The 25,685-nt window shown below is 44.9% G+C and overlaps 1 protein-coding gene across 2 annotated transcripts in view; it reads right to left on the reverse strand.

Moving 5' to 3' along the window:
* Positions 1–25,685, reverse strand: part of MYO10 (myosin X) — a 219,954-nt gene that overhangs the window by 102,140 nt on the left and 92,129 nt on the right. For both annotated transcript variants that reach the window (XM_066243997.1, XM_066244007.1), the window contains exons 4-8: positions 16,164–16,351; positions 4,086–4,220; positions 2,185–2,302; positions 1,462–1,567; positions 758–861 (exon numbers count right to left, since the gene is read on the reverse strand). In XM_066243997.1, coding sequence (XP_066100094.1) covers positions 758–861; positions 1,462–1,567; positions 2,185–2,302; positions 4,086–4,220; positions 16,164–16,351 — 651 coding nt within the window. The remainder of the gene's footprint in view (positions 1–757; positions 862–1,461; positions 1,568–2,184; positions 2,303–4,085; positions 4,221–16,163; positions 16,352–25,685) is intronic.

Below are 25,685 nucleotides of genomic sequence, written 5' to 3' on the forward strand. Positions count from 1 at the left end.
TACAACAGCCAAGATATAGAAGCAATCTAGGTGTCCATCAATAGATGAATGAATAAAGAAAATGTGGTGCACACACATAAAGGAATATTATGCAGCAATAAAAAAGAATGACGTCTTGTTACCTATGAGAACATGGATGGATCTAGGGGTATTATGCTTAGTGAAGTAAGTCAGAGAAAATCAATTACCACAGGGTTTCACTTACATGTGGAATCTAAAAATAAAACAAGGAAAACAAAAACACATTCATAGAAACAGAGAACAAAGAGATGATTACCAGAGAGTTGGGGTGGGGAACTGGGTAAAATGGAGAGTCGCCAATATTGTACTAAGATGGACTGATCGCATTGTAGGGTAGAAAAAACGGTGAATCACTTTAGTGTACATCTGAACTAATATAATCAATATAATTCTGCATACAAATGATACTTAAATAAAAATACATTAAAAAAATCAAAAATAAAACAAAATAGAAAAAATGTTCTGCAACTCATCAAAAATAAGAATGAGTTTGCATATTTATTCTAACAAGATTTTTCTGCAAAGAGAGTGATAAATGAATTATGAATAGATAAAATTTGAGTAATGAGAGAAGTTTAGGGGCCAAAATAAAATTGGAAAAAAAAATTAAAATAATCTTCTCAGACAGTGGTACAAATGTAATTACTTCTGTTTTTAGTAAAAAAAAAATTGGAAACAAAATAAAACCTGTCATTTTTTGGGATCACTTTTAATAATAGAAAATAAAGTAACTTACAATAACTTTCCGAAAGGATTCCTGGTCACTGATTGTCTTGTCTTCTACGCATCCAGACTGATTCAAGTAGTGGTAGTTTTCTGGCACAGATAAATAAAATTCTTCTACAAATAGGAATAGAGACACATAACATCAGTACTTGACAGGCCAGGGTAAGAGAAAATCTGAGTTTCACTTTGTGATGTTAAAATAAGGTATATACTGGTAAATAATTCTGTGCTAAGAGTACCCTATAAAGATATAGCTCTATCTTAATCATCAGATAGAGAAGTAGAAAGAATTTAATGTAACTAAATGGAAGAGTAGACAATGTTACTGAAAAAAAAAAATCGACGAGGATCCTGTTTTGATTGTTTTCACTTAAAAATCAAATGTTCAGAAATTACCTTTATTCCAGTGTAGCTTCAAAGAAAAACCAGTTGTATCTAATACAGTACATATATGTTTATAAATATTCCTTAAATCAGAAAAGTACCAAGATTCCAAAACAAAACACAAAATTTAAGATGTCCCTATTGATGACTTCCCCTGCACGTTATGGGGCCCTAAAAGATCCTCAACATCTTTTGGTATTCTCACATATTTCAAATCGACTGGTGGAATATCAACAAAATCCAACCAGACGTTGTCTCACGTTCTGATGGCTTTTTAAGGGAAACCGAGTCGCGGGTGCGTGTTTCCCTGCCGCCGCCCCATTCGCTCACCTCTCTGTTCACGCTCTAGCCCCGCCAGCAGTGCATAGAATACGTGATAATTCCTCTCCCCTGGATTCTGCCTTACTACTCGGTTCTGTGGAAATAAATCAGATTTCTATTCAGAGATGTTTCCTCTGCTTAATGAACACAAACAAATTCCCCAAATTGTTATTGTGAAAGAAAATGTGAATTAAATCATGTTTACTTACTTTTTCTAATAAATCTTCATGTAAAAAGCAATGGCAAGTCAAGGAACAAAACCAGGATATGACCGGTTTAATTAGTCTTTAATTTTCTGTTCTTTGTTACTCAAATAATTACAATTCACCCATTCCTCTGACATCGAGACTTCCGGTGCCAAAAGATAAGCCCTCAAAGCACGGACAAAATAGTTCACCCAAGTCCAATTTCCAACATGTCAGATGGTGCCCTAGGAGGTACCAAACTATTTGACAGAACGGATTTCCAACAACAAATAGCTGATGTCTGATGATAAAAACTCTTTGTTCAGATTATGGACATGACATCAGAGATTTTAAAAGAAAAATGGTTCTTCATTACCTAGAAAAATTAATAGATCAAGCAGAGTAATGCTAGAGCAATAACTAGGTAGCGAGAACCAGCCAGACATACTTCATTCACATCTCCATTTGTCCTTACGATACCAACAGTTTCTACTTATAGAGTCAACCAATGTAAACAGAAAATTAAACGAAGCAGGATACAATCTACAATCCTCCCGCCCTGGATATTCCCTTTCTGGCAGATGTTCAGCTGAACAAACTTCCCAAAGCGACTGGAGTTGTTGTTGTACACGGTCTTCGCGTTGCCGAAAGCTTCCATGATGGGGCTGAAAAGAAGTCAGGACAGCAGCGAGCGTTAGGGAGGCTAGATCTAAATACAGCAAGGACACTCCCCCCACACGTCCAAATACACAAGTGCAAGAAAAGCCTGAAATCAGAAGGACCCACGGGGATGATGTTTCTTTACAGAAGAGCCAGATGTTCAAAGTACTTGCTGAAATAGGTTTAATCATGACTATTCGTCTTGAAGGAGAGAGCTCACAGCTGGTTGTGCGGGTCCAGGATGCTACACAGAGTGAAGGAGACCATGATGGCTTGTCCCTGCACAGAGTAGCTTGGAATTCTATACACAAGCCAGGGACTACAGAGAAAAAAACCCCTATTCCAATTCTAGGAACTGAAAGAGTCCAGCCCTAAAAATTCTACCCATTTGCTGCATGTCCTGGGAACAACTCATTTAACTTCTATCGGTCTTTTCTAATTTAAACACGTGGTCAAGACTAGGTCAGGGGTCAGCAAATATTGTATTTTCTGTAAAGGACCAGATAATAAATAGCTCTGGCTTTACAAGTCCCAGGGGGCTCTGCTGCGACTATTCAGCTCTGAAAGGAGCTGTAAGTGATACACAAACAAATAGATGTCTGTGTTCCAATAAAATTTAATGTTTAAAAACAGCCCATATGCAAAAGCTGAAAACGTTCTGGAGGTGACGGTGCAAATGGTGTGGAACAGTGTGAATGTACCTAATGCGACTACACTGTACACAGAAAAATGGTTCAAGTTACAAATTTTATGTTATGTACATTTTACTCCAATTTAAAAAATAAACTTTGAGTGCTTAAAAAAAATGGTTCCTGGATATGGACTAATATAGACTATATTTGTGGAGTCCTGGGCTCATTTCTACTTTAGAAGCGCGCACATGAAGGAGAGAGAGAAAGTGAAGAAAGACAGACAGGGAGAGGGATGAGAAGAACGAACTCGTAGTTGTGGCACTTTAGTTGTTGTTCATCGACCGCTTCTCATACGTGCCTTGACCAGGGGGCGCCAGCTGAGCCAGTGACCCCTTGCTCAAGCCAGCAACCTTTGGGCTCAAGCCAGTGACCATGGTATCATGTCGACGATCCCACGCTCAAGCCAGCAATCCTACCCTCAAGTTAGTGAGCCTGCACTCAAGCCGGCGACCTGGGGGTTTTACACCCGGGACCCCAGTGTCCCGGGTCTATGCTCTATCCACTGCGCCACCACCAGTCAGGCTCATTTCTAAATGAGAGGAACTATAAAGTCCCTATAGGTTCTAAAATTTTGTGAGGCGCAATCAGACACGGGGCAATTGCATATTTTAGAGAAAATTCCAGACAGGATCTCACCACACAGCCCTCTTTTAAAGTCAGGAGGTTCACAGACAAAAAAAAAAATGTATTGGTGACCTTCTGCCACGTGAAGTGACAAATGTACCATCTGCTCGCACGGCACTTAGAAAGGGCTGCATGCTGAACAGAGGCTCGCTCACCTCCAGGCTGAGCCCTCTGTCGCTCAGCGGCTGAGGCTGAAACTTCTGATGAGAAGGCCTCCAAAAAGCTAGTCAAGGCCTCTGGTAGAAGGAGGCCTCACCAACTCACACCTGGCCCAGCGATGGAGGATGAGTTGCTGTGCGTGGGTCACTACAGACTGCTTTTTACATGCCAAGACTTTCCCTTGAGTAATGCGTAAGAGAAGTCAAGAAAAAGAGAATGCAGATCCACTCATTTTAACTCTTCCTTAACTAAGCCAAACCACGAGGAGAGAGAATCCTCTTTGCTGGAAACAAGAAACACGAGATAGAAATACCTGCTTTCAAGAATGGCTTGTTCAACACAGGATGTCTTCTCCTTCAAAGAGAGTTCCGACGACTGCTGACTGATGACTGATAAAAACTTGAGGATCAGTTTCGTGCTTTCCGTTTTCCCTGCCCCGCTCTCACCGCTGAAAGACAAAATGCAAAAAGTTTGTGCTTCTAAGTACAATTTCTTTTACAAAAACCTACTTGGCCAATATGTCACTGTAATTCGTCCACTGAACACTTGTTGAAAGGTGGGAAGAAAAGAGCTCAAAATGCCTGTTTCAAGAGCTGGGTGCAATGCAAGTAGAAATCCTTGGTCCTGCTGGCCACGCCGGTGTGGGGGTGACACGTGCCCATGAGGGCTCATGAGGTCAACAGAACTGCTATACTGAGGTAAGGCAAGAAGATGGACAGCGCTGTTCGTGGGAGGGAAGGTACCCCAGACACCTCAACAGGGCCGGGCTGGCTGCAAGCACTCAGTAAAAAAATGGTTAAATTTTAACAGTATGCTTCTGGGGAACTTTGGGCAGGTAAATGTGCACAGAAATGCAATCAGTCAAACGTTATTGTGGGGATGAGGAAGGAACCTCCAGGTGCCCAACCCACACTAAGTCGTTTTATCCCCATGCTAGGCCTAGGAGGAAGGCAGTGGCTAAGTGTCCAGTCCGAATTTAACACCAGGTCTGTCCGAGTCCAAAGTCCTGCAGAGACCACGCTCTGGTGCCGGTTAAGGAAAAGCAAATATGGCAATGCAGGGGGAGTTGGAGGGGGCCGGTGGGACAGTGAGTCAGATCCAGGTTGTGCCTTCAAGGACTGGCAATCACCAGGCAGGCAAGGAGGAAAGGGGAAGGAGTGGGTTAAGTTGACAATCTGAGCAAAAAGCCTAGAAGCCAGATGAGCTTGGGAAGGTCTATAGGAGAGTGGGATCTTGGTTAGGTCAGTGGGACTGAGAAAATAGGCAATGGAGACAGAAGGGCTGAGGGTTGAGTCTGATCGTTCAGAGGCACCTGCGGGAGGCGCACGGCAAAGACCGTGCACCAGAGCCGCCCTCAGAGAACGCAGCTCTGGAGTTCACGCAGGAGCAAGGGACCTCTCAGGGAGGTCAGCTGTCAGGATCCAGGGCTGTGGCAGTAGGTTCGGGACAGGCTGCAGGTGGCACAGAAGAAAGGTGTGAAGATGAAAGACATTTGAAAGGAGAAACTCAGTTTTGTGTGAGGAACCACACTTGGTACTACAGGGAGAAAAGAAAAGGCAGACCCTGGCCGGTTAGCTCAGTGGTAGAGCGTCGGCCTGGCGTGCGGGAGTCCCAGGTTTGATTCCCGGCCAGGGCACACAGGAGAGGCTCCCATCTGCTTCTCCACCCCTCCCCCTCTCCTTCCTCTCTGTCTCTCTCTTCCCCTCCCACAGCCAAGGCTCCATTGGAGCAAAGTTTGCCCGGGCACTGAAGATGGCTCTGTGGCCTCTGCCTCTGGCACTAGAATGGCTCTGATTGTGGCAGAGCGAGGCCCCGGATGGGCAGAGCATCGCCCCCTGGTGAGCATGCCAGGTGGATCCCGGTCGGGCGCATATGGGAGTCTGTCTGACTGCCTCCCTGTTTCCAACTTAAGAAAAAGAAAAAAAAGAAAAGAAAAGGCAGAGAACTTACAAAAAAAGGTAAACTAAGGACACGAGTAACAGTACAGCAATACTATCAATTCTTACAAGACAGAACGTTAATAATTTGCTAAATGGGCAACATCAGCAGATGAGCTCCATGTAAGCTGTAAAGAAGTACTCTGAGCATCAAGACCTAGGACCGTGATGGCGAACCTATGACACACGTGTCAGCACTGACATGCATAGCCATTTTCGATGACACGCGGCCGCATACCAGAGAAGTAAGGGGCTGCATACCGAGAAGGACATTTCATTCTCGGCTCCTACATGGCCAGGTGCAGTAGCCAAGGATAAAACATTTGCTGTAGTGCAGATACTCTGTGCCAGACATCTGTAGGCCAAAACAACAGAACTCCGGCCCAGAGCGTCTAGTTCTGGGCTTCCCGTTAGGCCGTTAGGGGATCTTTGACCTCACTTCCAGCAGGCAGAGCAGGGAGCAGCAGAATGCCACAGGGGTCGCATCTCTGGGGGCCCTGTGATCGCCATTACCAGCAACCACATAACCACAGCAACCATCATCCAATCTACTGTTCTGGGGTGTCGTGGATTTCTAATTGACCCTCATTACTCAAATAAGTGAGGGGGAGGCTGGGAGAGGCGAGGGCCTGTGCTATGGGTGACGTTTCCCGTTATTAGAAATAGCGGCAGTCATCTTAATTTACATAAGATGCAACTTGCAGAATTTCAAGACAGCATCTGGGCTCAGGTATTTGTCGACTTGAGGTCAAAGCTTGAGAATCTGGAAAGGTGCTGCTTGAAGCATCAAGAGGAGTGCCACTACGAACACAAAATTTGGAGTGCCTGGAACCGATTACCACCCTGAAAAATATAGCAATGGCTTTACTCACAATTTTTCCCTCTACGTACTTTTGTGAGACCTTATTCTCAGTATTAAATGATATCAAAACCAACAAAAGAAACAGATTGACAGATGAAGTTAGTAGCGCTTGTTTGGGCTTAAAGTGTACAAAATACCAACCTTCAATTGAAGATTTAGGCAATGAAATTCAGCAACAAGAAAGTCAATAATAGGCAGGTTAGTTAAAGAATTCTCCCTCTCCCTCACTTATCTTAGTTCACGGCACCCCACACAAGTTAAATAATATCAAGATCAACAAAGAAACCGACTGACAGATGAACAAAAGTCACTAAGCAGGTAAGTTAATAATTAGTTTTTGGTTTATTAAATACAGTTATATATTACAATTACACATTTTTGTTATTTAAACTATAAATATCGTGAAGTTATGGTTTTTTTCTCGAAGTGACACCCGAGTTATGCTCGTTTTTTGGGCAAATTTTGAAACACCAAGCTCAAATGATTGCCCATCACTGACCTAGGAAGTTACCATGAAACTGAAGTTATGCTGAAAACTTGGTGAGTGATTAAGCGCATATAATAAAGAAAAGGAAATGAGTCAGAAATGACACCGGTGTGCTAGGCTGGGTGCCACAGGCCCACGGAAGTCTCCACTGGTCCAGGCCAACTGCAGTAATTCCATTCCCTTTGCAAGTTGGCCATTGGCAGGTGTCAGGATTTCAGCCAAAGAAACTTAAAGTCAAGTGGGCCCAGGACTCCCGGGGAGATCTTCATGCAAATCAGATGAGAATAAAAGAACAGCAAACACCTGGGAATCCACCCCTATCTTCAGAGCATAAAGAGAAAGCCAAGATCATCAGAGAAGCACCCACCTAGAATGGCTGAATCCACAACCCTGAAACTGTCTTGTCTTGTGTTGTCTGAGATAAAAAAGGCCCAGAGAAGTTAGGCCAACTTTGGTTGGATTTTCTGTTATCAGCAACCAGAATCTTGTCCATATGAGACTTAGCCTTTACCTTCTCATATCTGGCTGCTGCCTAGCCAAGAGGCTGGCACACTGGAGGCATTCGGCAAGGACACATGGAGTGAGAGCAACATAGAAAGATGCAAGAAGATACTGAAATAATTCTCAATATTAAAACACACACACACACACACACACACACACACACACACACACACCCCTACCTAGCTGTTGCTGAGAATTAAATTACATTAAAACAAACAAAACTTAAAGGCTTAAGTTCTCCAGTTAGAACACATGAGGTAGAAATAATGTTACATGGTCCCAACCTCATCTCTTTATCCTCCAGGAGCAGGCAGTGTTTCAACCTCCCTTGTAGCAAGGACAGCAATCAGTAACGGTCTGAACATGGGCAACTGAGCAAGACGGATGTGTGCCACTTCCACGTCTAGTGGCTAATTCCCGCCCTCACGTGGTCCTCCGGACCCTGTCTGCCATGCCTGCCAGGCAGGTGCCTTCAGGGGTGACATGTCTCCAAATAAAGTAACGGATAAGGGAGTAAAGTCAAATCTCAAAACCAAGCCCCAGGCTACAAGGATTCTGCCTGCCCACAGAGACACACATTAATATCACCTGGGCAACGGCCTCCACATGGGCAGTGCCATCTTTAACAAAGTGAGCATAATATATTTTATCTGCCTAACAAGTGGAGAACTGGTTCTTTTAAGCAGGGGAGGGCGATGGTGGGGAAGATCGTGACTCACAATGCACGCCCCCCAAAATTTCAAATTTACCATTATTATAATGCTCTATAATATACAACATACATATTATCTACATATAATACTGTCGTTGATAAGAACTATATTCTTGATCTTTGTTCTGTTCCTGGAGGAACTTCCAAAACTCTTGGAATTTCTTGGTGACCCGCTAGCAACAAAGGTGTCTTTTGTTATGTTAATGAGATGACCCTGGGAAAGGTTGGGGCGTTAGCTGCTACAGAAACAAACCACTAATTAATGGAGGGCTGGAACCTTTAGTTCCTCTCCACCTCTGGGGAGGGGGGAGAGAAGAGAGGCTGGCGGTTGAGCTCCATCTCCAATGGCCAATGATTTATTCAACTGTGCCTGTGTAATGGAGTCTCAATTAAAACCCAAAAGGATGGGGTTCAGAGAGTTTCCAGATTGGTGAACACACGGACCTGCTGGGAGAGAGGGTTCCCAGGAGGGCATGGAAGCTCCCAGCCTTTCCCCACACCCTGCCCTATACATCGCTTCCCTCTGGCTGTTCCTGCGGTACGTTCTTACAATAAACTGGCTGTTCCTGCGGTATGTTCTTACAATAAACCGGTAATCTAGTAAGTAAAGAGATTGAGTTCTGTGAGCTGCTGATTAATGAAACCCAAGGAGGGTGTCATTGGAACCTCCGATCTATAGCTGGTCCATTAGAAGCACAGGTGCCAACTTGGATTTGAGATTGGGATCTGAAAGGGGCTGGGATTATATAATTGAGCCCTTAACCAGTGGGATCTGATACTATCTCCAGGTAGATAGTGTCAGAGTTGAGTTAATCGCATGGTAGATGTTGGGCAAATGAGTTTGTGAAATTTGTATTTTTTGAGCTTGCTCACTTTTATTGTTAAAAAATGGCACTGGGCAGCCACGTGTGTGCTTGCCCTCAGAGCAGGACAGTTTATTGCAAATTGTGGACTGCATTTCTGCTTGGGAGGGCCATTGTTTTGCTAATATTTGCTGGAAGAGGGGTCTTTGTGGACCCAGGTAGTTTTTCAGGGAGAGGGGAGAGAATGCAGAGTGCTGAAGAAGAAGCCGGTTTTGCAGAGAGAGAGAAGGAACGCAGATGGGGAACCAGAGTTTAGGGGCTTTGGGAGCCCCACTGAGGCTTGTGGGGCCTTTGATTCTAGGAGGAACTGGAGAAGATTCTCCTGGTTGTGGAACCAGAGAATGCGTCAGGGCTTTGGGAGCTCTGAATGAGAGGGAAGTGTTTTCCCTGCTTGTTTGCTTGTCAGCGGGTACGAGACTTGAATAAAGGATGGCCCACCATTTTGTGGCTCCACTGTTTCTTTACCATCTGTCTGAATCCAACGCGAACTTGCATGGCCACAATGGCAGCAGCCCCTGGCTCTACAGTAGACTAAATAATATGACATATGCTATGTGATGTATAGCATATATTTCATAACATTATAATGATATATATATACACACACACACACACACATATAAAACTATACATATATTCTTTGTCATAATCATAGAACTATGAAGCCACAATAAACTTAAGAAAATTAAATACAAAGAAAATATAATACCCTCCCTCAAAAAGCTTAACTAAAAAGACTAATTTGACCCTCTGGTGAATTTCATTTTGCTCACTCTGCACTCTGCCTGCTTCTTGCTTCTCTTCTGAGCTAAGCCTCTCTACCATGGGCAGGGTAGTGACTCATGCACTGCACCTCCCCCCGCATCCCAGCCACTGTGAAACAGTAACTCCTGCAGCAATTACGCTGTTATTTGGTCTTCACTCAGAGCAAACACATCACTCCCATCTCCAGTCCTACACCTTCCTCATCAGCCCGGGGCACTGAGAGCCCTAACCCTCGGCGCCAGCAGGACGGCAAACACAAACACGGGCTCGGAGAACGCATGCTCACACAAATGAACCAAGATGCCCTTATACTTTATGAAGATAATAGTGAAAATGAAGAAGAGGGAAAAAAATAACTCCAAGTACTGACTTGTAGGCAATAATAAAAGTTTTGAGAAGTTTTTCACCGGTTGAATGGAAAGTCACAAGACAGCTGTCAAGCAGGAGAGGGTCATGATCAGGTTCAAGGTTTTAAAGAATCGCTGTGTCGGGTGTGGAGTGTGGAAATGCATAGAGAGAAGCCAGAGGGGAAGTGGGGAGACAAGATGTGGGAGCAGAGATGAGAAGTGAGAGGCCAGGACAGACTGTGGAGGGAAAGGAAGGGACGTTGGTGGCCCCATCAGGAGGGTGGTTGGTCAGGGACAGGGAGCGTGGGAAATGACCCCTGCGAGCCCAGGAGGCTTGCTGGCATGAGGACCTGGGAGTTGGGAACACAGGAGTGCACATTTTTCAGTATTCATCAAACTGTCCATGTCAGATCAGCGCCCTCTGCTCTATGTAATTTTACATTAATGGGGGGAGAGGCTCCTTCTAGATCCAAGAATGATTTCTTGATCTCAGGCTGTGGCCTGGTAGAATGGAGAGTCTACTTGTTGAGAACACAAAGCCTGGAGGAGAAACACATTCTGGGAGAAAGTCAGGATGAACTTTGGACATCTCATCCCTGAAAGGCCCATGAAGCATCTCTGTGATGACACCTCAGGGGAACAGGCCCTGTGTCTGGAACGCGGAGGAGGGACTGCAGGGGAGAGTGTAAGTCTGCGTGGCACGAAGACCCGGGAGGAAAGGCAGGTTGGTCAGAAGAGAAGGAGGTAGAAAAGAACTAAGCTGAGGAAGAAGCCCAGAGAATGAGGAAGAAGAGCAGAGAAGGAGGAAGAAGCCCAGAGAACGAGGAAGATGCCCAGAGTGGCGGAGCCCCGTGGAGGGGACTGGGGACATGTGGTGTAAGGGGCTATAGAATTAAAGGTGCATCTGTTTTCTTTTGTTTTTTAAATGGAACACACTAGATTTTTTTTGTGTGTGTGTGTGTCACACAGAGAGAGACAGATAAGGACAGACAGACAAGAAGGGAGAGAAATAAGAAGCATTGATACTTTGTCGCGGCATCTTAGACCTTAGTTGTTCATTGACTGCTTTCTCATATGTGCCCTGACCAGGGAGCTAGAGCAGACTGAGTAACCCCTTGCTCAAGCCAGCGGCCTTGGTCTCAAATGGGTGAGTTTTGCTCAAACCAGATGAGCCCGCGCTCAAGCTGGCAACCCCGGGGTTTCAAACCTGGGTCTTCCACGTCCCAGTCTGACGTTCTATCCACTGCGCCACCACCTGGTCAGGCCACACTAGAAAATTTTGAATGATGATGCCAAATATGCAGGAGAAAAGGAGAGGTTGAAGGATCAGGACAGGGTGGCTTCAAAGATGGAGCCGTGTCCAGGAGAAAGCACCAGGGGAGATCCAGACCACACAGGGAGCACAGGACTGCTGAGGGGAACAAGACCCTTTATCTGCCCCACAGGCCAGTCTCCCAGACCAGAGCAGCTGTGTTAGCAAACGATGACCCCCAAATATGCCAGTTGTCTGCTGTTGTAAATAAAGTTTTATTGGAATACAGCCTGGCTGTTCATTTGTGCACTGTCTATAAATGCTTCCACACTCCAAGGGCAGAGTGGAGTGGTTGTAGCAGAGATGGTCTCACCCACAAAGCCTGAAATGTGAGCTCCCTGAACCTTTACAGAATACCTTTGCTGACACCTGACAAACATCTCCATCCTGTCAATCAAATCCCTCCGATTCACACAATATTCTCAAAGTATACACCAATCACTCTCTTACTTGTGGAAGACCACGGAAACTTCTCTATTGCCTAAAAGATCCAGTTGCAAGGTCTTAGCAAGCAGGACAAAAGTCCTTAAAGTTTGACCCTGCACCAGGAGTCAAGATTCTGTTCTGAAACGAACACAGGGCAACTCAAGTTCCAATCCTGTGCCTGTTGTTCAGAGCTGATCTCTTTAGCAAGTTACTCAACAGCTCCCAGTCGTGGCTTCCCCACCCAACATGCCTCTTGGGCTTCTCTGAGGATCACACACAAGTCTGTCTTCTCAATAAATGTCAGCTCCTTCCACGGTCTTCCCCCAGCTGTTTCACACCCCTAGCAAGCCCACAGCCTTACAGGCAAACCTCCCATTTCCTAATTATCTTTGTTTCACCAAATACCTAAGTTTTTGCAAATGCTTTGTGCCCTTCCTCCCCTCTATGCTGGCTGTATTCTACGTGATCACATGTTACTTTCTCTTTCTTGGCACCTCCTTGAGCATCTACCACCGCTCCTGGGGGCAGCCCCGTATTACTGCTATTCCAGCGTCTGACAGGCTGTATTGATACACATCAGTTTCTTCCCATCAGAGTAGATGTTCCTTCTGATCGGGTCGTTGTCTCCTTTGAAACTCCCCGAAGCCCAGCACAGTGACCTGACTATTACAGGAGCACAAGGTGGGCCCTGTCCCTTCTCTGGGCGGCACCTTCTCCCCCAGGACGCCGGCCGTGCTCACTGTTCCAATTCAATCATTTTAAAATATATTATAAGACAGACAAAAATGCTGAGCACCCAATTATCATTCCAGAACATACAAGGTATAGCTAAGAAGAAATCTCTGGTTTCCGGAAACCGAAATATGCAAAGGAAGCAGAGGTCCAAAACCAGCTGTCGCTCCTCCAATCTGTCCTTTGACTGACAGCTGTTAAAGGCGGACTCTCTACCAAACACTGTCCTAGTCACAGGCCTTGTCTAGCTGATGTATCTTGAAAGGTCATATATACTGAAAAGATCATAATCAACTAAACTCTGACTGCCCAATACAATGTGTGAAAAACTGAAGTCAGTGCAATATGTACTAGATCAACCAAGCTCAAATGCTGATTTGGTCAGTAAGATAAAAAAGGATTCTCAAGTTTTAAACATATAGTTATATTTTAAGAATAATAATAGCATGAGCACTCGTTTACATGTGCACAGCAAGTTAAAACTAAGCTTAAGAGAGGTACACATCCTTGAAAGTGAAGCCAACAAAAGAGGTTTTGACTGGAAGCCTGGAGACATGGCATTGACAGCAACCAGCTGGGGACCCTGGCCAAGTGATGTGGGCTCAAAGTGAGAGAAAATCTGACCAACGAAGCCCTGAAGCCCTGTCTAGTACCAAACAGGCTTATTTTCTGATTTAAAAGTAGTAAAACATGTTGCAGCCACAAGGGGGCAGACTGTGCCTGAGGAAATCTAAATAGGGCTCCTGTACCCTGCAATTTTCATTTTTATACTCAATTTTCTCTTAATTCCCACAGCTCCAATCCCCACTTTAAAAAAAAAAACCTGCTGGAGAAAGCTATTAAAAACCAAAGCACATTTTAATGAGAAATCTATTCTTAAAGACTTTCTGAGTTAATTTAGACAAATATAGTTAGTTTTTTCACATCAGGAGGGCACAATGGGAGCTTTCTGTTTGGGATCCACTCTTCCTTCCTCTCTCCTAACCCTCCCACCTGACTTTCAGACCACAGGCCTTGGTATGAAAATGCCAACCCTCTTCTATTTTATTATACACACCCACACAAACACACACACGCATACACATGCACAATGATCTTATTTGATTTTTCACTTTCTTCCTAAGCTGCTTTGTCTAGCCAGTGATATATTACTCATGCTGTCATTTTTTTTTCTCTTAAAGTAATAAGCACAAGCTGTTATCAATGGCAAATATTCAGGTACCTAGGTGTGGGAAACAATCCGATCTTCTTAAAACAGATTAAGTTCTTTTTCTTTCTGTTAATCTTATTAAATTAGATTCTGTATGCTGAAATAGTAACCTTAAATTCTAACTTCTCAACCTTAGTAAAATGATCTGAAAGAACCCACAAATAGTGCTTCTAGTTATAAGGCAAGTTACTTTATTGGGAATGTGACTCTTAAATGCACTGTTTCTATATAAAGCAGGTAACCTTATTTTTATTAACTGCAGGTTATGTACTTAACTGAAGGAACTGACAGTCCCTCTATCCGAGTGACAGCCCTGCAGATTAGTAACAGTCTGGTGATGAAGAAGAGAATTATCAGCCCAGATGTTTCCTTTTCCTTCAAGAAAGAGTCAAAGTGTGTGTGTGTGTGTGTGTGTGTGTGTGAGAGAGAGAGAGAGAGAGAGAGAGAGAATGAACATAAATGAGAAAGGCAATGTTCTGTCATTCAGATGCACGTACAATGCTGATCTGTTACAAAGGCAAGGACCCAAGAACAAGAATTATGGGCAAAACTTCCAGTAAGAACACAATCGCTGACAGTCGTTTTCTGCGTGTTAATATCACATAGAGTTCCCACATCAAAGGGTTGGTGAAAGAATTCAAGGAGTTGATGCCTGGAAAGTTCCTGGCAGTGTCCAATACACTTAACCCCTCAAAAAGGGTTAGCCATTATTTCTTTCCCATCTCCAATCAGACACCACACAGGGTGGGTGAGGGCCTCGCAACTGTCCTTGGCTGGGGCCCCTCCCTCCCCCTCCCTGAGGTTTAAAGGCCTTCTCTGGCATGCCTGCCCTCCCCACACTGACCCCCTTCCCCCACAAAAAGGAGCAAGAGTAGCTTCTCTGACAGGTACACTGGGAGGAAGGGCTGGTCTACTCTTTACCATCTGGGAATCCATTTCCTACGGGGACTATGGCCACCAGTTACCTGTCTATATCCATGACCAGGTGGGTCTGTCCAATTTGGGGCTGCAATGTTGGCAATCCTGATTGGCTGGAAGTCTAAACCTGCCATATGGCTGTCCATCTGTCTCCTGAACCTGACTTCCATTGAATCAGAAATCTGGAGGGTAGGTGGGGTCTAATTATTTGTTATTTTCCCCAAATCCAAACAACCCTTTCTTCTTGAAATAATATAAATATAATTTTGCCACAAGCTGGGACTAGAAAACCATCTAAAACAGACGTCAAAATCTCCTTTCACTCCGACAGTTTTGTTTACACACAACTGGGTCTCAGTGACAGCCATACTCCATGCATGAAACCCTGCAGGACAAATGAATGAAGTGCCTGGAGACTCCATGGAAACCTCTGAAAGTGACATTCAGCTCCCGTCTGCCTTGGCTACCTTCCAGGGGTATTCTGAGCATCCCTAGGACAGGATTCCAATATAAGTAATAAATAAGAAGCTCCAATAAGATGTCACCGGAATATAGGTGATGAGGCACTTTGAATAGTTAATAAGAACTAAGAAGTTTATTTAAAGAAATAGATTCTGTTTCTTTTTTAGACAGTTCTTAGTAATAAAGGTTTTGATAGTATGGTTTCTGGTGGTTTATTTTTATAAATGAGTAAGACTCAGCTGAGACAGATTTGTTAAGACCTTCCCTTCTCTCTCACCAAAAAAATTAAATACAATAAGCATGCCCTCCTATCATTTCCTTCCAATATACACAACAGTCCCTTTTCTGTAGATACTTCAAAGGTAAACTTTAGAAGCATCCAACTAAAACCACTAAAAATTCTTCAATTTGGGAGATTCCAATTAGATTAAATTTATTGTATTAGAGAAAAAAGAAAGCTTGCTCAAACATATAGACCTTCTGTCTATTGTTCTAGAATAGAACCATTTTAATTTGAACGAACTATGCAACAATTCCTTAAATCCACAGAAAGACCATGCCTCATAATCGGAATAACCTGAAGAAGGCAAATAAAAGAAACAGAGTGATTACTGCAAGTACAAAGGTCAACAAATGTAAAACACCTTGCTTTCCTAAGTGAGCTCTGTGCGTCTTTGAAAGCTGTAGTGATCAGCTACTCAAAACGGGAAACTTCATCTGAGAAATTCAGGTACTGATGAATGAATCTTTATGTGGTCAGCAGGTGTGGGGAGGGGGCTGGCGGAGACCCCAGCAGGTGGCTTGGGAAGGCCGCCTCCCCAGGGCCCTCTGCAGCTTCGCCCTCGGCTGGTTACCTGATGAGGACGCACTGGTTGTCGTGGCGCTTCCACAGGCAGCGGTAGCACTCGTTGGCCACAGCGAAGACGTGAGGGGACAGCTCCCCCAGGTGGCTCCTGCTGTAGCGCTCCATGGTGGCGCGCTCGTACAGGCCGGGGATGGTCTTGTAGGGGTTCACGGAGGCGATGATGGAGCCGATGTAGGTCTGCAAGCACAGGGACACCCCGTTATACACGGCACTGGGGGAGTCGCCGGCAAGGGCTGCACACCCCGACCCACGCTGGCACAGGGACAGAAAGCGTCTGCATGCAGCTCAGGGCTGCTCCGCACCCACAAAAGGAGGAGCTGCCGATGTCCGTTAGGGGACAGAGGACATCCGCTTCCCACAACTTTTTGGTCTAAAATCTTGTCACATTCTGTACAAATGAATGAAGCCATTGCAAAGAGGACTTACTATGAAAGGAAAACAAGAGAAAGAAGATGGTGAAGTGGCCCTGGCCCAAATCCCTGACCCTGGGACCGCCTAGCCCAGTCAGGTGACTGCTGTACACCCAGGATTAAAGACAGAACAGCCTGACCAGGCAGTGGCGCAGTGGAGAGAGCGTTGGACTGGGATGCAGAGGATCCAGGTTCAAAACCCCAAGGTCGCCGGCTTGAGCACAGGCTCATCTGGTTTGAGCAAGAAGTCACTCAGTCAGCTATAGCCGCCCCCCTCCCCCCCGTCAAAGCACATATGAGAAAGCCATCAATGAACAATTAAGGTGCCACAACAAAGAACTGATGCTTCTCACCTTTCTTCCTTCCTGTCTGCCTGTCCCTATCTGTTCCTCTCTCTGATTCTGTCACACAAAAAGAAAGAAAGAAAGAAAGAAAGAAAAAGAAAGAAAGAAAGAAAGAAAGAAAGAAAGAAAGAGAACAAGAGAGGCTGAGGCCTGCAGGGAGGGGGGATGGAAGTTACTGTTTAATGGGTACAGAGTTTCTGTTTGGGATGGTGAGAACATTCTGGAGATAGATAGTGGTATTGGCTGCAAGTGAGTGTTTTATATATTTTTTATTTTTAAATTGCAGTTGCTGTACAATGTTATATTAGTTTCAGATGTCCCATTACTAGACACCTATATAACTTACAAAGTGATCACCCCTATAATGCAAATGCGTTTAATGCACTGAATTGTACACTAAAAAATAGTCAAAAATGGTAAATTTGATGTTATGCGTATTTAACCACAATGTTTAAAAAGGAACATGAAAATTTTGAGAAGTCAGTAACATCAAACGCCTCCGGAAGTGCCCTATCGCTTATCTGGAGCTTAGCTGGCTGACAAGCTTACCTTTCTGGGGCAAAAGCCAGGCCAGAAATTAAGCAAAACCTTCAGAGCAGCAAGGCAGAGGCCACTGACTTGTTAAAGCGGAATACCTTATGTCTCCTCCATATGGACTAAGTATTCACTTGTACTCCTGCAAGAAATGCTAATGACGTTTGGTTGTCTGGTTTCCAGGCTCAGACCCAACTGAAGAAGCCAGTCAGAAGGGGAGGAGGCAGAGGCCTGCAACCACCTCCCAGCAGCCAGCTTTCACAGCACGCGTTGTGCCAAGGGCTTTAGAGGTGTTACGGGCTGGACCCCTCCCATTTGTATGTTGAAGCCCTAAATCGCCGCTACCTTGGAATATACTGTATAAGGAGATACAGCCTATAAAGGGATGTTTAAGTTAACTATTAGAGTGGGCATTAATCCAAACTGACTGGTGTTCTTATAATTAAAAGAGATTTGGATACACAGGAGACACTAGGGATGCGTGCACAGACAAAGACCATGTAAGAACACAGCAAGAAGGTGGCCATCTGCAAACTAAGCAGAGAGCCCTCGGAAGTAATAATCCCATCAGGTGTCTTCATCTTAGACTCCTAGCCTCCAGAACTGGGAGAAAAAGAAAAAAAAAAACCAAAATTTCTGTTGTTTAATCCACCCTGTCAGCAATATTTTGTTACAACAGCCCCCACAGACTATATGGAGGCCTGGCCCCTTTAACACACACCAACCCTGGGAGATTCAGAATACTACCACCCTGGTTTTCCAGTGAGAAAACTGAGGCGTAGAGAGAAAAGTCCATGTATGGTCACATAGCCAGGAAGTGGTAGAGGGGAGATCTGAACCCAGGCAACCTAATGCCAAAGCCTTCTCTTATTCACTGCAAGGCTGGGCAATGCAGAAGAGAAACAAAAGCAGAAAATACTAGACAGAAAGTCCAACTATCCTGAGAGCAGCTGTACCATATTACTGCAATTTGTAATCATTTATATTCACAGTGACTGCCAGGAACATCAAGCAAAGTATCGTATGTTCCATATAACTGTTTCAAATGTAAGGGGGGCTATAACATGTTTTGGAAATAGAGTGAACCCAAAAAGGTCAAAAACATAAAAGATGTATCATCATATGACCCAATGATTTCTCTCCCAGGTATATGCCCAAAAGAATTAAAAACAGGTACTCTAATAATAAAAACATAGTAGCATTAGGCCTGACCTGTGGTGGCGCAGTGGATAAAGCGTCGACCTGGAAATGCTGAGGTTGCCGGTTCGAAACCCTGGGCTTGCCTGGTCAAGGCACATATGGGAGTTGATGCTTCCAGTTCCTCCCCCCTTCTCTCTCTCTGTCTCCCCCCCCCTCTCTCCCTCTCCTCTCTCTAAAAAAAAAAAAATGAATAGAGTTAAAAAAACAACAACATAGTAGCATTATTCATGATAGCCTAAATGTAGAAACAACCCAATGTCAATCATCAGAAAGATAGTTAAATAAGACATGGTATATCCAATACCATGGAATATTTGGCCACAAAAAAATAGAACGAAGTACTGATACATGCCACCAGCAGATGAACTTGAAAACACTACACTTAATTAAAGAAATCAGGCACACAGAAATAACAAGATGCATCATGTTCCTTAACTTTAATAAAAAGTTTTAGAGTAATACATGCTTTCTGATTTCAACCAAACTGAGAAACAAAAAAGCCCTGGGAACAAATTATAGACTATTTAGTAAGGGAGAGAAGAGAAGGCATTTAGAGTTTCAGGGACAAAATAATCTCATTAGAGTTCAAATAATAAATATATTATGTTGTGGTTGACAGTGAATTCAACAAACGGACACCCATGTACCAACAGGAAGAGCAAACAACCAGACTATGAGCCAAACACAACAATCTGAAATCTCTTATTAAAAAGAAAAAAAGAAAAAAATGGGTAAAGCCTTTGGCTGCCTGGTATGGAGAAAAAAAACCCTCTTTTTTTGTTTTTTAAGATTATAGGAAGTGGTAGAGCGTTGGCCCAGCATGTGGAAGTCCCGGGTTTGATTCCCAGCTAGGGAACAGAGAAGCACCAATCTGCTTCTCCACCCCTCCCCCTCTCCTTTCTCTCTGTCTCTCTCTTCCCCTCCTGCAACCAAGGCTCCACTGGAGCAAAGTTGGCCCAGGCACTGAGGATGGCTCCATGGCCTCCGCCTCAGGTGCTAGCATGGTTCTTGTTGCAATGGAGCAATGCCCCAGAAGGGCAGAGCATCACCCCCTAGTAGGCATGCTGGGTGGATCCCAGTTGGGTGCATGCGGGAGCCTGTCTCTCTGCCTTCTCGCTTCTCATTTCAGAAAAATACAAAAAAACTCAAAGTAAACAAACAAAGAAACAAAAAAGATTATAGGAAACCTTGCCCCATTTAGAGTTAAAAATGCCTCTGTACTCTAAGAAACCCCACTTAATACTGGGACAAGTTAGGCTCTTAAAACATGAAGGCTCACATTTGACAATTTTACCTTCTTATGAATGACCTAAGTCATTTCTTAAAATGTTTGTCACCATCGGAACATTTACAGCAAAATGGTGGGATCTAGATAACATGATACGAAGCGAAATAAGTAAATCAGAAAAAACCAGGAACTGCATTATTCCATACGTAGGTGGGACATAAAAGTGAAACTAAGAGACATTGATAAGAGTGTGGTGGTTACGGGGGGGAGGGGGGAATGGGAGAGGGAAAGGGGGAGGGGGAGGGGCACAAAGAAAACAAGATAGAAGGTGACAGAGGACAATCTGACTTTGGGTGACGGGTATGCATCATAATTGAACGACAAGATACCCTGGTCTTGTTATCTTTGAATATATGTATCCTGATTTATTGATGTCACCCCATTAAAAAAATAAAATTATTAAAAAAAAAAAATGTTTGTCACCAATTTTGAAGGACAATTAAGCCAACATGTTTCCTAAACAACTTGACCTGACATTCCATAATTGTGGAGCACAGAGGACAAAACTAAGTACGTCAGGGGTCCCCAAACTACAGCCCGCGGGCCACATGCGGCCCCCTGAGGCCATTTATCCGGCCCCTGCCGCACTTCTGGAAGGGTACCTCTTTCAGTGGTGGTCAGTGAGAGGAGCATAGTTCCCATTGAAATATTGGTCAGTTTGTTGATTTAAATTTATTTGTTCTTTATTTTAAATATTGTATTTGTTCCTGTTTTGTTTTTTTACTTTAAAATAAGATATGTGCAGTGTGCATAGGAATTTGTTCATAGTTTTTTTTTGTTTTTTTTTAATTTTTCTGAAGCTGGAAACAGGGAGAGACAGTCAGACAGACTCCCGCATGCGCCCGACCGGGATCCACCCGGCACGCCCACCAGGGGCGACGCTCTGCCCACCAGGGGGCGATGCTCTGCCCCTCCGGGGCGTCGCCATATCGCGACCAGAGCCACTCTAGCGCCTGAGGCAGAGGCCACAGAGCCATCCCCAGCGCCCGGGCCATCTTTGCTCCAATGGAGCCTCGGCTGCGGGAGGGGAAGAGAGAGACAGAGAGGAAAGCGCGGCGGAGGGGTGGAGAAGCAAATGGGCGCTTCTCCTATGTGCCCTGGCCGGGAATCGAACCCGGGTCCTCCGCACGCTAGGCCGACGCTCTACCGCTGAGCCAACCGGCCAGGGCCATAGTTTTTTTTATAGTCCGGCCCTCCAACGGTCTGAGGGACAGTGAACTGGCCCCCTGTGTAAAAAGTTTGGGGACCCCTGAAGTACATGATGACATTGTCACGTGCCCTCATCTGCTCCAGTGTCACCCTGAGATGCGGGCAGGGCAGAGGCGCTGTTCTGCCTCCTCTGGCAGATGAAGAAGTGGACCAAGGATGCGAAGCCCCGGCCCCTGCAGTCCTAGAGCCAGTGACTGAGAACGAGGATGGATCCTGGGTTCCCTGGTGTCACTGTGGGTCTGCAGCAACCCCGTTCCCTGCCCATCCACGTACAGGATGGAAATCACCCCAGACTCTGCCCAGCCTTCTCATCACTGGCCAATGTCACCATGTCCTATGAGCTCCACTTCCAATCACCTCTAGAACTGTTCCCCTTTCCCTTCATCTCAGTTGCGCTGATCTCGCTTGCTCAGATTTCCACACAACCCTCCTTCTTCATGGATTTCCCACATGTCCTGTATGCTCAATCCAGGCTCCAAATCTGACAAATGAACTCCATAAGATGAAATTCTCCTGCTTACAAGTCTTCAACCTTCAGGGTCAACCACAGGAAAATGCAAGAAGGGAGTCTGAGTGGCTCCAAAAAGGTGACCAACACCCTACATCCTAATCCATCATTCTCATTACAGATACAGAGTGGGGGGCGGGGCTTCAGTACCCTGAAAGGTCTTTATGTACTCACAGAATTTCTGTTGCCTGTGCCCATGTACACACCAAACACCACTCATGAACACCATTTTAAAAAGAAGTATAAAATAACATGGCGGCAATAGCAGTAACTGCTAATGTTTCGTTCAGAGAAAGAGCTGGTGCAAAATCTCAAGGTCCATCAGCAAAAATACTGCCAAAGACATCTTTTTTCCCCACTACCTAAAATATACCACTTTGCGTAAGTGATTTTGTCCCTAAATAAATACTGGATTTGTTGAATAAGGAAAGGTCAACAGGGAATAAGATGTGAAAATGGCCCCTGGGAAGCGGAGAGGGGCAGAGGAAGGGCCCAGCTGAAAATTAAGTACCAGGAGAAGCAAAGAGAAAATGTAGTAAGAAACCCTAAGAGCCAGGAGACGACATTTGTCGTGCGCTTGTACCATTTATCACTCCATAAACACGGCATTATTACTGCTCTAAAAATGACCCAACATGAGAGGGACCAGGTACCCATGTCCTCATACGGGACTCCAAATTCTGCAGGAATTAATAGCCTGGTCATTTTAACAGCTTTTCAGAAATAGAAAGTACGTTCTATTTTGAAGCACATAAAACTTTTTTTCTAGTCACAAAAGTTCCACATAACTCACCAAAAACTACATTTCCTTGCCCATTTTAATAATCTGGAACAGCTGTAGCACATATTGCTTAAAAATGTTGGGAGGAACTGACTATATTTCTTCAATCCAAAAATCTACCAATCCAAGGTTTTCAAAAGGCCTACGATTATATAATACCTAGTCTCCAGCCTGCCACCAAAACAAAGAAAAATCAACTACAACTGAGAGCGTGTCCCATGGGCCTCAGATGCAGAGCTGCTTGTAAATACCGAGGAATCCGTGCTACTGTTGGGAAGTCACTATTCCAACATAGGAACAAACGGTCTAGACAGCAAGCCTTGGCCAACGCAGAACACTGGAAATGCTCCGCCTGGAGCTACCTTCCCTGGATACTGCCTAGTCCCTCTGGGCCGAGGATTCCAGTCAGTAGTAACAACACATCCTCTGTTATCCCACATGACGGCTATGTGAAACTGCTACATAAATCAGAGGTATTCATGATTGTTTTTGTTAATGAAAATAAAGCCACAACTGCTGTTCATCATGTGGCCCTGAAAAGCTGGATGTAAACCAAGTCGTGTGAAATGCACTTGGGAAATGGGTTCAAGTCAGTGCCGTGGCGTACCTTCCTAAGGGGAGGAACGTGTTAAGAAGTGAAGTCCTTAGCCACCCACCGTTCTCCTCCTTCCTTCTCTCTCCGGCATCTCCCTAAATGTGGCAGTGAATGACTTCCAGAATCTTCATCCTGAATGCAGCTTCAGCTTTCAATTACAGATCTGTATCCTCAGGGGCCCAGCAGACAGCTCCACTTGGATGCCCCTTAGCTCCAACCTAACATGGACAAGGCTGATCTCCCCCAAACACCTGTTTCTTCTCTCAGTCACATCATGACGAATGGCACCCCCCGTCTACCCTCATGGTTAATCCAGAAATCTAGGAATCATTCTGTAGAAATTCAGCTTACTTGCCTCCCAAACTGAATCAAACACTTAAGACTCTACCTTTCAGAATCTTCTGAACTTAAAACCCTCCCATGGTTGGGTCAGAACCCCGTCATTTCCCATCTGGTTTGCTGGTCCCCTCTTCTAGACCAGATACCTACTGCACAAGCTCACCGTCACCTTGCAACCAGAGTGAGTTTTCCCAGAACTCATGTTTATAGTGGTCCCTCACAGCCTTCAAAAATAAATTCAAGGTCACTAACTTGTATACAGTCCCCAGCCTTCCTCACCTGCTCCTGACCACCTTGCTGGCCAGCTGTATGCAACCACCGTTTCAATGTCTCCAATGTCCTGCAGTTGGACAAACATCACATCAGGCAATTTCATGTCTCTGAATACGCTGACCTTTGACCAGGATGAGCCACCCTCCTCCTTGACCAAATCCCCCAATGAATGCTTCAAAACTTGACACAATGAGTGCCTCTGCCGGAACTCATTTTCCAATCCTCTCCTCACTCCCTCCTTCCAAGGCTCATTCTGCATTTGTATCACATTCAGTGTCACCTGGAACTATTTCTCAATGGTGTGCTGTGTCTGTCTTCACTAATAAACTGGTGAAGGGAGGGACAGTATCTTTCTTTATCCAACCTTTTAAAAAATAATTACCTTGCACAAGAGTGACTTTGCATCCTTGGGACCCAGCATGCACCCTGACACAGAGGCACAGCTAAATCGATGCAGATATACCGGGGACCCCACAATCTGACCACCAACCCACCAGATAAACTCCCATTTCAACTGTGTCCTAGTTCTCTAAGCCTCTACCATCCGCATAACAAAACTGTTTGCCATCACTGTCCAACTGAACGGTTAAGAACATTTTAAAAACAACTTTAAAACCCGTTAAGCACTCAAGATGGCTGTCAAGAAAACTAGATCCCAACAGATCACTCAAGTCGTTACTGAAGTCAAGCTCTTACACTTAGGTGACATTTCTATTTAATTTGAGTGACTTTCATACTGAAATTCCGTCCCTGCTGAAAGGAATCTGACCCTAAAGAGAGGCAGAGAAGAAAAAAAGAAAAGCACAAAAGCAAAGATCATAATTGCCACCCTCACGTGCTGATGTGGAGGTGGCCACTCCAGAGTGCAAATAGTTGGTAAAGTTTAAAAATCCATAGTCAGACAGATGGTTACAATCATCTTTTGGCAACACCAGCTCTTGATTTCATGTGAAAAAAAAAATACCCTGACAAACCGCACTGAATTCAGCTGTTCCCGGTATGAGACACATGCCAAGGCTGCTAATCATCCGGACGTCAGACCATCCCGAGTCCGTGCGAGGCACGCTGTTACTTGACACTGGCTTCGGAAAGGAACAGAAACAAACCGGAAAAAAAAAAAAAGTCTACTTTGGAAAAACTCAACTCTAGGAAATGAAATGCAGATTTAGATTTGCATGTCCAAAACGGTGAACTCCACAGCCTGGTCTGCCTGGTCCTGACACTGCAGGCTCCTGCGATTCCCCGCAGGTGAACTCGGTTCACCTGCCCCCTGCAACCAATAGGTCTGTAACTGGCTGTCGCATTTTCAAAATGCTAGGACATTTGGCTTGGCAGAAGCAGGCTTCAAAGTTAATTCAGGAACAACATCAAACACATTTACACGATTCAGTCTGGAACGCCACCTAACCAAAGGAGAGTATTTTGGAAACACCTAAAAATACATGATCTGTGAAGACTCTTTTGTGCTGACGTGAGCATTTATCTTTAGACACAGCCCCACGTCTTAAAATGAGCTCGTTTGATTCCGATCTTTGCACTGTTTGTTCAACAAGACCAACAAACTAACCGAAGGGCTGGGTGGAACAGCACACGGCTTCCTCTGGAGCCATCTCCAACCCCATAATTGCAGGCGTGCACTCAGCTCCCTGCAGCTCCCTCCCTGATGTGGTTTTGAGCCGTTCCTGCAAGGCCAAGACAAGAGTCTCCTCCGTGCAATTGACCCAGAGCGCAACAAACCCTGTAAGGGAGAGAGTGGGCCTCCCTCCCATTCGGTGAGAAACGAAGCGGCCACACCACGGCCTTCCTTGGCAGCCCCTCCACTCTGGACACAGAGCTCACTTTCACTACAACAGGGACCTCATCTGCACGTCAACACTGTGTGTAGAGCCTGGGTACATAATTTGAAATGATCCAGGCTCCAGAGAGTACAGTATGCCAGGCATCCAAAACCCAGCTCGTCTTTCCCACTCTCCTCTCCTCGAGGAGCTGCTGGACGGACCACCGGCACCACGTTCACAGGCCCATCTGGG

The sequence above is a fragment of the Saccopteryx bilineata genome, chromosome 1, assembly GCF_036850765.1.
Source record: "Saccopteryx bilineata isolate mSacBil1 chromosome 1, mSacBil1_pri_phased_curated, whole genome shotgun sequence".
NCBI lineage: Eukaryota > Metazoa > Chordata > Mammalia > Chiroptera > Emballonuridae > Saccopteryx > Saccopteryx bilineata.